This window comes from Cydia pomonella, chromosome 23 (genome assembly GCF_033807575.1).
Source record: "Cydia pomonella isolate Wapato2018A chromosome 23, ilCydPomo1, whole genome shotgun sequence".
In the NCBI taxonomy this organism is placed as follows: Eukaryota; Metazoa; Arthropoda; class Insecta; order Lepidoptera; family Tortricidae; genus Cydia; species Cydia pomonella.
Window position 1 is genome coordinate 2,703,576 of NC_084725.1, and position 12,521 is coordinate 2,716,096.

The 12,521-nt window shown below is 37.5% G+C and overlaps 2 protein-coding genes across 3 annotated transcripts in view; one reads left to right on the top strand and one right to left on the bottom strand.

Annotated features, from left to right (window-relative positions):
• The window catches only part of LOC133530754 (muscle calcium channel subunit alpha-1), a 158,945-nt gene that overhangs the window by 15,239 nt on the left and 131,185 nt on the right, over positions 1 to 12,521 (bottom strand). Inside the window, exons 32-39 of one of the 2 annotated variants that reach the window (XM_061868807.1) lie at positions 12,163 to 12,348; positions 11,194 to 11,296; positions 10,467 to 10,624; positions 6,320 to 6,417; positions 5,167 to 5,255; positions 4,560 to 4,700; positions 3,574 to 3,609; positions 698 to 863 (exon numbers count right to left, since the gene is read on the bottom strand). In XM_061868807.1, the coding sequence (XP_061724791.1) occupies positions 698 to 863; positions 3,574 to 3,609; positions 4,560 to 4,700; positions 5,167 to 5,255; positions 6,320 to 6,417; positions 10,467 to 10,624; positions 11,194 to 11,296; positions 12,163 to 12,348 (977 nt within the window). The remainder of the gene's footprint in view (positions 1 to 697; positions 864 to 3,573; positions 3,610 to 4,559; positions 4,701 to 5,166; positions 5,256 to 6,319; positions 6,418 to 10,466; positions 10,625 to 11,193; positions 11,297 to 12,162; positions 12,349 to 12,521) is intronic. The other variant, XM_061868808.1, reaches the window with a different exon arrangement.
• Positions 7,803 to 10,441, top strand: LOC133530761 (uncharacterized). The gene is made up of 3 exons (XM_061868823.1): positions 7,803 to 7,938; positions 9,471 to 9,553; positions 9,790 to 10,441. The coding sequence occupies exons 1-3, from the start codon at positions 7,839 to 7,841 to the stop codon at positions 9,955 to 9,957; spliced, it is 351 nt and encodes a 116-aa protein (XP_061724807.1). The 5' UTR covers positions 7,803 to 7,838; the 3' UTR covers positions 9,958 to 10,441.

Consider the following 12,521-nt stretch of genomic DNA (forward strand, 5'->3'; position numbering starts at 1 on the left):
TATATATGAAGATTTATAAATACTTAAATACTTTGTAAACACCCATGACTCAGGAACAAATATCCATGCTCATCACACGAATAAATGCCCTTACCAGGGTTTGATCCCGGGACCATCAGCTTCATGGGCAGGGTTACTAATACCCACTAGGCCTAGGTTCTATGTGTGTCTAAAATAAATAAGGTGGGCCTTACATCGGTCCGGTACCATATATATCAAAATCATAACATCAAATTATGGTTAAATACTAAATCTAATTATTATATGTAAGTATATTTCAAAAATGATTTTTGGTAAGTAAATATAAAATCGAGTACAGGCGTTTTCAACCATTTTATTGACGTCAAGCCCTCGTTGGTTTAAAACGAATATCATCATGTTACGCTGAGGTGGGTGCCTTGGTTGAAAACGCCTGATAAGAGTTAGAGGCACCTCACACTTAGCGTCTTCCCAGCGTGGGCGTCTAGTCAACTCTATGGCTGCTGCTCGACGCAACGTTGGTGCAACTGCGCAGCGACGCTATTTTCCATGGCGCTGACTAGACTCCAACACTCAAAAGACGCTTGGGTGGCCCGTAAAGTTCGAAAAAAAATCTAATTAGAACAATTTTTTAGAAGACCCCATTAAAGTTCAAAGTTTGTTGCACCAGTATAAAATTAACAAAACAAGACAAAAACCCTTTACCGAGGTACCCTACCTTCTAAAGTAGTCCTGTATCAGAAACGTGGCATAGAATTTGCCGACGGTGATCTCATTCGGGTCCCCAGGTGGTGGAACAACCTGGTCCAGGAGTTTGGGAGACGTTCTCTTCCAAATCTTCTTGATGACCGCTCTTAGTTCTGTGTTGCAGTCATCTATGTTGCCTGAGGGATAAAATTGTATGGTTAAGAGCAGGGCCCGTACATGTCATGCCTTTGACAGTTGGTTGACAGAAAAATTACGTCACGTCACATAGAGTATGATTCCAATTATTTTCGCAATAATAAATCATTTGTCAACCTCTATTTAACTGATATAGATTCTTGACAATCAGCAAAGAAACGTCTGACTTGCATCTTATTGTCATTCGACTAAATAATATTTATTAAATAATACATAATTATTTTTGTTTTTTAACAGTGTATTTTACGTAACAAGTATTTATTTTTCTACGCACCAATAGATAAGTTATCTTTTGTAGTGTTATAAAAAAAGTCCCTGTATGTAGAACGTAGTGATTATATGCTCTTTGCTGTATGTTAAATTACGTCATTTTTGCGTCAACGGCATGATGAAGAACTGGTGAAGACCATAAATATTAAGTAAAAGCTGAAGAAGTTCAGCTGTTCCATTTTTACTAATTTTACGACTTATTATAAAAGGGGTTTTATTTTAATAAGTATATATTCAGTCAAGAACCGTTCCAAGGGATCGTTTTGTTCTATCTCTTCAGTAGAACGAGTGAGTTAACACAAGGATTTTATCTTACAAAGTAGTAAACTAGAGATTTGAGTCGCTTAGGGTCTGTTTCACAATGTCCAAGTAAAGTCCTGAATAAGCTACTTGCCACTTATCTGAAGAATAAAGTCATCGTTGGCGTTTCACAATCTTCAAATAAGCTTAACTAGTAGGTAAAATGCTATGTTTTGCAGGAAGCTTTATATGGCAGTTAGTTTATTTGTTTTCATCACACTTGCTCGAAAAAGATCTTAATTAATGCAGGTGTACTTAAGGACAAAGGCCTATTTTGTTACCGGGGGAGTTATGGATTGTGAAAAAAAACCTATAACTCTCTAGGGAGCTTTTTTATTTAAGTTTTTTTTTTTATTATGACACTTATTCATACAAACCAAGTAGCATAAATGAGTTTTACTTTTAAAATACTGACGTTTATAATTTAATATTCTTGTTTATAATTAAAATTATTGAATTTGATTAATTTAACAGCCGTTTCAAATATTTTTAGATAATTTTCAATCGTGGCTGAATGGCGAATAGGTCTCCGCCTTTGAATAGAATAGAATAGAAATCTTTATTGCGAAACCATGGTACATAATAGTTGTTACATTAGAGTGTGAAAACACATGGCACCCTGTTAGGGCATTGCAAATAATCTTACATCTAGGTAGTTTCTGAACGGTAGGACTAGTATATAACATGTAACGTTCTTAATTAAATATAAACAACATTGTCTAAACTTTTTTCTACTAAGAATTAAATAGTCGTACCTAAATTAACATTTCTGTACACAAGGTGTTAATTAAGGATATACATATAATATATGCAATATATATAATATGCAATAAGGGAATATCATTAGTAGTTACAAAATAAATGCCTAACCTGTCAAGAAATTATAAAATGGCGGATGAATGTTTAAAATGTCACCGTATTTAAGAATTATTTCGCTTATAATTTAGTTTTTTCTTCGCAAGTGTGATGAAAAACATTGTGTGTAACTCCGGGGGTAAGCATATTGCAAACTCGGCTCTTTAATTCCCTCCAGCTTGCCCTCGCTTCCAAAATTACACTTACCCCCTTCGTTGCACAATGTACTATAATTAACTATCCAATACTTTTCTCAAATTTTGTGCAATAGATCCTTAGTAAGTATAAATTGCATGTGAAAAACAAATCAAGAAAATAATAAAACAATATTTACAGTACATATGGGGCTACTTTATAGCACTAGTGCGAGAAGTAGCATATTATGTTACTGTGTCGAACATTTAAAGGGCCATATGTACTGTAAAACGTTGTACGATACATGTGCGAATAGGTAATTCGCAACTCGTGTCGATTTAAACTTTGTCGATTTGTCGCACTTGTATCGTAATGTACTATTATAATAATATTGATAGAAAGGCAAGTAATCTTGTCAACATTGAGAACATGTGCGTTATACATATTATGTGTGGAGTGGTGATGGTTTATGTTAATATGTTATGTTAGGTATGTATGAGTGCTATTCAACATTCATGTAATTTAGAGCAAATGCAAATCGGTATTTTTTTTTCATATAAAATACCGGTAAACCAGTAACTTGCCGGTATTTCTATTAGTAAATCATTACCGGTTGCATTCCCTAAGAAGACTAGTCTTCTAACATTTAAAATAGCAGAATAAAGGATGAGTCATTTTAGAACGGCCCTGTTTCGGGCCGAAGCGTCTGGCACTTCGTTTTCTATGACCGGTGATCGGTGATCACGTGACGTTTTTTTATTTAATAGGCAGCAAACGAGCAGACGAGGCGTCTGATGGGAAGCAGTCATCGTCGCCAATGGACACAAGCAATATCAGAGGAGCCACTTATGCGTTGCCAACCTTTGAGAACCCTAAAGAACCTCATGTATAACGCAAGGGAAACACCTCAGAAGGTAGCTCATTCCACAACTTGCACGTTCTGGGCAAAAGCGAGCAAGATGCTCGCTTGAAAAAGCCCGCTTCTATAGAAAAAGAAGTGCCGGATGCCTCAGCCCGGGCCCTAACCGTTCTAGCGTGAGTCATCCTTAAATACGTCTAGTTTGTTGTTAATTTTATTATACAGAAACGTCGAAAATTTACGAAACTGACATTTGGCATATAAAGACTTACTGGGAGTTATCGTGGAAACATTTTGATTGCGTCTTCCTGTAGTCAAGACAAGGGGTTATACGGTGAGTGGTGTTGTAAGATTTTAGTTTTGCATTATTATTTTGTAGCTTTTAGAATTGTTAATAAGATAAACAACTTTGTACATTGCGTTAATAAATCATATACGATGCTTTGCATTAAAATAGGGTAACCATACGTCCCGTATATGCAGGACTATCACTGTGTTTAAATATCGCGTCCCGTATTTTTTCCCGTCCCGTTTTTATCCCGTATATCAATACCGCTGCAGAATACCTATATAAATGGTCACAATCATCTGTGTTTGACCGCCTTGTTTCCTCACCTGTTATGAATAGGTACTTTATGTATGTGTGCACTCCTATAAGTACTTTATGTATGTGTGCACTCCTATAAGTACTTTATGTATTTGTGCAATCTGTCTCTCAAAGAATGTCATAATCATCATTATCTACACTTCGTTTTTTAGTACTTATTAGAAAAGGGGTAAACAATATTGACGTGTCTTTTTTTTGAAAAAACACTTTTGATAAATAAGTCACACCAAATATGTATATAGCATATATGATTATTTTTATTCTTTTGGTTTCATAAGTAAAAAAAAAAAAAATCGTCGAGAAAACCCGGACGAATGCCGACCTTAATCACGATAGCTTTACGTGCGTGTACGCGAATAGTATAAAAAATAATGCCGTCAAAATACCCTCAGTTTTGATCTTCATCTTCAGTGGAATCCTGAGAGTGTGAGAGCGTAGCGTTAAAAAGGGCGGATCCGTCGAAGTTGAGCCGCTTGTTCAAGGAGACCAATCTCTTGCAGGCCACGCGGTGTGGACATAGCTTGCCGAACCCTGCAAGTGGATGGTACGGCAAACTATGTCAACACCGCGATAAGTTTGATAACACCCGGACAAATGCCAATAAACAAAGTAGAACAGCGAATTGGACAAAAAGGAATGTTATATAAATACCCTCAGTTTTGATCTTCAGTGAAGTCCTGACGACGGCGAAGAGGGTGGCGTTGAAGAGGACAGTCCCGTCGGAGTTGAGCGGCATGTTCATGGAGACCAGTCTCTTGCAGGCCACGCGGTGTGGACACAGCTTACCGAACCCTGCAAGTGGGTGGTGATTAGGTATTTTTGACCTTCTTGGATACGAGCAAAGAGAATTTTAAATAGAGGTGGATTGTCAAAGAAAACTTTGTAGCCACAGTAAATTTACTGCCATCTTTACCCGGTACCACCCGGTACTCTTAGGTAGGTTTACTTCCGATTAGCAATATGTGTAAGTAATAACTTCATTTAATAGAGGTAACAATGTGTCGAAATGTTTCGAAAAAGTTTTGAAAAAGTTCTCGGAAGTGTCTGAAAATTTTGACAAGAAATAAAAGAAAATTAAAAAATTTCGTTCCATTTTAAGTATACAAAGTGTGAAGCTTCCGATAGTTTTTCATATAGGGAATCTCGTAATATTAAAAGCTTTCCATCATCAGCACATGAGTACTAATTGCCACAGAGATAAGTTCCTGTTACAGAATATTGTTAATAATCCTGAAAATGAAGCTGCTAATAGACTTACCTAAAGGAGGACTAATTTTTCTTAACAAAGTAACTACATCTAAATGTTTTATTCGACCCTTCGCGTCCGGGTCGTATTCACTCCATAACCTGAAAATGATTTGTATCGTACATAATTAATAATGAGAAAATATAACTTAAACTAATTTTACCGTTTTAGAGCGGCCGCACATTATGGATACTAGTAGCCGTCACTAAACACGACCGCGGGCCCATGGGCCCATTTCTCGAACGGTATTAGTAGTGTGTTGTCGTGGAAACCCATACGATTTGACAGTTTGTGGACTAATAATATTAATCTAATACCGCTCGAGAAATGGGCCCCAGTGGTTCAGTCAGACCACTGCAACACGCCCTAAGGCTTAGAACGCACTGTGTTTATTTTTTTGCGATTTTAGAAACGCAAAATTGTAACGTGCGGCATGCTTCATAACCATCGCATAGAAATCGCAAGAAATTAGACTAAAACCGCAAGAAATTAATCGCAGTGCGTGTTAAGCCTAAGTGTAAGGCCTGAGTGGACGCTCGAAGCGGAGCGTTCGGCGGGGCGTGCAGCGTGGCGTCGGGCTTACAAATGATGTGAGCACCGTGCACTGCGGCCGCTCCTATACGTTTGCATTTGTTTAACATGCACGCCGCACGCCCCGCCCCGCTACACGCGAACTCCAGCGTCCACTCAAGCCTTACACTAACTCACATAATATTTTAAGCGCTGAGCAGCGGTCAATTGCCGCCCATGGAGCGCGGATAATGTGATCATAATTCGGCGCTGTTAGTGCTTCAAACTAACCTACCTAGTGCCTAGGCTCTCAACATGTTGCGTGAATGTCTAAAAATACGTAGGTAGCTTACAAGTATAATGTTCACGCCTAAGCGACACTTGCCCGTTCCACTAACCCTGGGTTAACCAGTTAAACCTGGAGTTACCATGGTTACCAGTACAATTTGACACTGAGTTAACAGTTTAACCGCTTAACCCCGGGTTAGTGGGATGTTACAATTTGACCTTAGTATGACTTCGATTAATTTCGAGTAAATTAATATTTATACAATTCGTCACAGTCACTTTAAATTTTGAATTTGGAACTTGCAGCGAGAATACAGTACGCAATTGAGTGCGTTTTGGGCTGTAATGCGTGGTTGGGAAGCCTTACCTTATAAATTCATCTAAGTGGTGTGGTCCCAGGATTGACCAGTCTCTGGTCAAATAGTCAAAGTTGTCCATAATAACGGCTACAAACAAATTGATAATCTGAAACAAATTAATATAAACTCATTATCAATCATCACCAATTGTATAAGTCGAAAGACATCAATTTTTGGACAGACATTTGAAGGTTTTACATTTAAAGTTTTACGCAGCGCAGGATTAAAATCCCGTTCAGACAGGACAATGATTTTTATTAATACCACGATGGTGGCAAACAAGCATACGGTCCGCCTGATGCTAAGCAGATTGTGAGTCAAATTGTCCCGTATCGACAGAGTGTAAAGCCATTTGATGTCCTAAGCATTTCTAGACCACGGTGCCCTTCCCCGGGGTCAATCATCAGATTCAATCAACTCTTAGATTTGTGCCTCATATAATTAATGATTTTCTATTAATTACGTTTGATAAGTTAGGCTCTGGACGACCAAAATCCTATTTCGTCACCTTTTAAATCGTTCACATTGCCACGTCGTCAGCATACAATTCCTAAATCATCACATTTCTAAGTCGTCCATATTCTTATAGCGTCATGTTCTTATCTTGTCCATTCTTATAAGGTCCACAGTCCTAACTCGTCACCTTTTGTATGTCTCCCTTAGTGTAGGGGATATAGGAACGGTGACAAGTTAGCGCTGTGGTCGATATAGGAATGGTAGCGAGTTAGCACGGTGAACTACGCAGAAATGTGGACGAATTAAGAAGGTGACTCGCTCTGCTCGACGATGATTCGTTGCCGGCAGCCGTTGCTCTTCGTCTGGACTGCGATGTTTGTCAACGATATCTATGCATTACAGGTGGTGGAGAGCAACGGGCACCATGCTTTGAGCTGTTGCCAGTGCGCGGGGAGTTGAATGACATTGTTTGAAGGGCACTAACTAACTGCTTTGGCTCAGCGATCCAAAAAGAATCTTGGCCTCCGAAACGAGAGAACGCCACCTGTCCCGATCCAGCGCGGTTTCCTGCCATGAATTGGCATTCAGCCGACGCAGGTCCGCCTCCACGACATCACACCAGCGGTACCTGAAGCGGTGGTTGAAGGGCACTAGTGTCAGCAAATGTCCCTTGTGTGCTGGGGCCGCCGGGCCCTAGTCGGTCAGATGGCAAAATGCATTTGTATAATACATAGGAATGTCGACGAAACAGGACAGTAGACAATATGGCAATGAGGACAACTTAACAAGGCCACGGAATAGAACTGTGGACAAGGTCGTCCTAAGCCATTAGTTATATGGTAAATTTTTTGGTCGATTGCTCTTTAATACCACTTTGTTACCACGTAAGAAAGATAAAGTTACTTTATAATCGGAACTAAATATCTAATTGACATTTACATACCTATCGATTTCACACCGTTAAAATACAAGCCATGTTACTACATTTCCAATTACTGCGATACATAAATCGTCAATAAAAAGCCATAATTTTTAACTTGGATTAGTATTATCTTCTTAACAATAAACAATATGGGTCCAAAGGAACTTATACTATTGGTTCTAGTATTGAACCTTGCCATAAATGTAGCCTGTGTTCCAAATGTTATTCCGGAATATGTGTACGAATTTGGTAAGTTGCTTTTGTACTAATACGCTTTTCTACATTAAAGTAATTTTCGTGGAAAGTAGTCGTTAAGCTTTTATTTTTTGATTTAATCTTTATTGCACAATACACGAAGGTACAAATGGCGGACTTAATGCCTTAAGGCATTCTCTACCAGTCAACCAATTTTTATTTTCTGAATAAATTTAATTTTTTGCACGCTTGGTTCAAAATATGTAAAAGGGTGACACAATATTTCAGAATTTCGGAGCGATTATTTCCAAAAGTAATAAAAAAATCGATTATTTCAAAAACTAACAATTTTTTATGACCTATCAAATTATGTGCCATGCGTTGATTTTACTTGATTTTTATTTGTATGTCTGCAGTGAAATATATTATTATAAATTTTAGCTTCTGAATTAAGTAGCAGTTCACTAAATACACCTACGTTCCAAATCTCATTTAAATATATCTTATAGTTTCCGAAGCTTTTCCATATAATCACATGAAAATGACCGACTTACGTACCTATTAAACTTTTTGGCATCCATTAATAGCACGTCTGGTCTCATAGGAAATATCTTAAGGGCTTTGCCCACAAACTATGAGATTACGGGCTTTGAGGATGCTAAAAATGCTTTTAAAATTGCTTGCCCGGGCAAACAATTTCCAGACAACCCAAAATCACAAAGGAGCTGGGATAATATTTACTGTGATTTAACTTACAATACTCTTCTAAACAACTGTACGGGTCCAGATCACGCGAGACTTTTGGCGGTCGGAGCTCGGGAAGCCGGCTACTGCCCTACATGCCCATCCTTCACCTAATACTGGTACTTTCTTGGATCCGACCTCCCTAAGACTGGCGACTGGTTTGCGACTCGGGGTTTCGGTATGTACGCCACATATATGCTCTTGTGGCACGGACGTGGACCGACTGGGACACCACGGATTATCTTGTCAAAAAAGTGCAGGTCGTTTTTCAAGACATGCGTCGCTTAATGACATAATTCGTCGATCTCTTGCCACCATCAATGTGCCTGCTCTTCTTGAGCCAACTGGCATTATCAGGGATGATGGCAAGAGGCCTGATTGGGGTGTCCTTGGTTCCTTGGACCTTGGGACGGATGTTAGTGTGGGATGCTACCTGCGTAGACACACTGGCACCGTCCCACCTCCAACGGACTAATGTGAAAGCGGGCGCAGCGGCGGAAAGCGCCGAAATTTTGAAACGTAATAAATATAAGAGCCTCGGTAGAGAGTACCATTTTGTACCTTTTGGCGTTGAAACTCTAGGTCCATGGGGTCCCAGCGCGCACAAGTTTTTTGGAGAAATCGCGAAACGTCTGGTTGACGTAACTGGTGACCGAAGAGCTGGCGGCTTCCTCGCACAACGTATCAGTATTGCGATACAACGAGGAAATGCCGCCAGCATCCTTGGTACAATGCCTCAAGGGCCTATTTTAGATATAAGCTAGTTATAGTAATCATCTGTATATATCCATTATGTATATTGTTATTGTCAATAAATAGAATTAAAATTATTGAATTTCCAGGTAAAAAAGGCCGCGGCCTAAAAATATATAGTAATCATAGTTGGATTGGGTGGCTTCGATTTAATACACAAGTGAATATACCTGTAAGTATTATGTAAAATCTAACTATAAAATAAAAACTATATTTCAACTAAAGATATATAACAAATGTAAGCTAGTTTCATACTGTATTTCAAACATGGTTAGCAATTTAAACTTAAGATCTTGGAGTAGGAAGTTTTTGACCAACAACTAGCTTATCTAATGATAAATTTTCCTTAACTTGCACATCTGTACCTACCTATGAGATATTCAATAGTAAAACGGTTGATAATTTCAGAGTCCACCAGACACTGAAGTGAGCTACATCAAAGTTACAGTGAAAGCGATTAATCCTCCAAAAGTCGACTACGATGAAAAAACCAAAACCGTCAGTATTCAATACTCACTGGTTGAGTTTTCTGGCAGTACGTACAACATTTATGCTGAAGGTATAAAGTTATATTAGATATGGATAAAGATATTGTTTATACAGAATTTCCAGATAATGCCAAATTCCTCTGTATTGTAATTGAAATTGTACAATTTGTTTCGGTAAACAATAAATCATAAGTAAAAAAAAGCATTTTGCTTTCAATTTAAATAGCGAAAGCAAAAAGAGCAGCAGGACCCAAATTTTTTACCAGGTAGTTGTCTAAAGTTATGTGGAGAGATTTAAGAGGAAAGAAAAACCAAGGAAAAGGTGGATGGACTGTGTGAGAGATGATATAGAAAGAAGAAAGAAAGAGAGATGATATAGAAGAATTCAGGTGAATGATGAGGTGATTAACGAAATAGAGGCATGGAGGAAAAATACATACTGCGTTGACTCCAAGTGATGAGAAAAGGGCACGCGAAGGAAAACGCAGATGAATGATGAGATGATGGACGAAATAGAAATATGGAGGAAAAACACATGCTGCGTCGACCCCAAGTAAAGAAAGGCTGTCAACAGTTATTATTTTACGTCAATCTTACCAAAAAAGAACACAGCACGTAGAAAGAGATAAAGTAGGGAAAGGCAAGCACGGAGCCGCAGGAATTGACGTTCTCGCCGGGTTCTTCTTCGTAGTTGTCGTCACACTGCACTTCCGGCTCCGGAGACACCCCCATCATGATGTCCTGCCACGCCTCCCCTGGAACCGACAAAAATGATGTTAATTCATTCACTAACAAATATGGATGGTTGTAAAATCCGAAATAAATATTTTCAATTCAATTCAATTCAATTACCTATAGAATGATTCTTTTCTGATCTTAGTTTACCTAAACTTGAAAAAGTATGGATAAAATTTATCTTTCTTTTTGCGGTTATCAATTTATCATAAGTAATCTAATTACATTTATAATTCATGGTTATCTATAAAATGACAAAATCTTATTTATACAAAAAAGCGAATTATACCGGCCAATTTTCATCAGTGAAAAAACACTAGTAATTTAATTCTAAAATATTTTTTAACTTGTAATAATCCAAGACAGGTTGTTGCTAAACTCGAAAAGGATAACTATTAAGGAAGAGGATATATAATAAACAAATACAATTTTCATAAAGATACCTAAACAATTTTACGTAGGTAGAGAAAATTTTACAGATGAAGTTAACAAAAATTACCACAGATCATGCTTTCAAAAAATCTGTCGCATCGAACAATCCTGGATGTGTAGTTAAAGCATTACAATTTCTGTTAATGGGCAATCTTACCTGTAGCTGAACGAAATAATACTAGAATAGCTTGAGGGAATGTCTGGAAGTGGTTGTTTCTAGTGATCGGGGTTTCGTCGTCTATGGCTATTTTCCCAAACACCTGAAAGCAAAGTTTTAACATCACCTTCATAACTCCACCATCTTTCCTCGAATGAGGAAGAGTAGAAATGAGGAAGTAAAACCTAAAATTTCATAGAAGTTATAAATCACGATGATCACTTTCTTTCACCTTGAGCTAAGAAGCTAAATACTATATTTGCCTTATGAATGGACTGGATGGTTGTTGAAAGGAGTATTTATCAATATAAGAGACTGTTTGTTTCTAAATAAAGAAAAAAATAAAAATAAAAAAAATAATTGGCTGAATTTGTAAATTTGATCTTCCTTGACATTTTATATATGCTAAATATTGTAATTAATTGACTGACTATGTAAATTTTATTTTTCTTGACATGTTATCTGTTTGTATGTTTTTATTTTCCTGACATCTATTTTTCTAGTGTGTAAGCGAATTGGTGTAGTACTGTAAGCTTGCACTGTGTTAAATAAATAAATAAAATGATAAAATTATGCGAGCTACTGACCTAGTTTATACGTTGTTGTAATTTATTGTTTGATATCCATTTTATTTGGGCATTAAGAGATATAATACCTTAGCTCTGTAATATTCGGCATTAGAGGCGATGACGAATTTAAACAATATACCAAGGTAGATCTAGTAACGACGAAGATATCATTGAAAATATATTTTTAGCATAGATGCGCAAAAATTCGGAGACTATAATTACTACAGGAAATTAAATAGTTGGAAAATAATATAATTATTCGAAGCTGGTACATGTTTGGTTACGTTACCGTTTGAGAATTAATTTTGGAATCCCAACTGCCCGAAATTTTCCTTTCGTTTTTATTACTTAAGAGACGAAACTCCTAAAATTTTAATTAAAAGTGGCTTATAGAGCTTACCTGCATCCCCACTACAGCATAAATGAAGAACAACATCAAAATCAGCAAGGCAACATACGGCAATGCTTGAAATGACTTTATAAATGTCCAGAGGAGAGTCCTGATCCCCTCCCCTCTCGACAGTAGCTTCACCAGTCTCATCACTCGAAACAAACGGAAGAAGTTGATCGATGGTATGGAGGTTTCCTGGAATGTTAATGAGTAGTAAAAATTTGAAAGATGCACAAACATTTTTGGTTAGTATGCAACGTGAAGCGACAGAGACCAACAGTTCAGAATCGGAACTATAAATTTTAATATGGCTGACTAGCTTTGAGACACAATCTGTACGAGCACCTATTTTTATTAACAGGGATAGG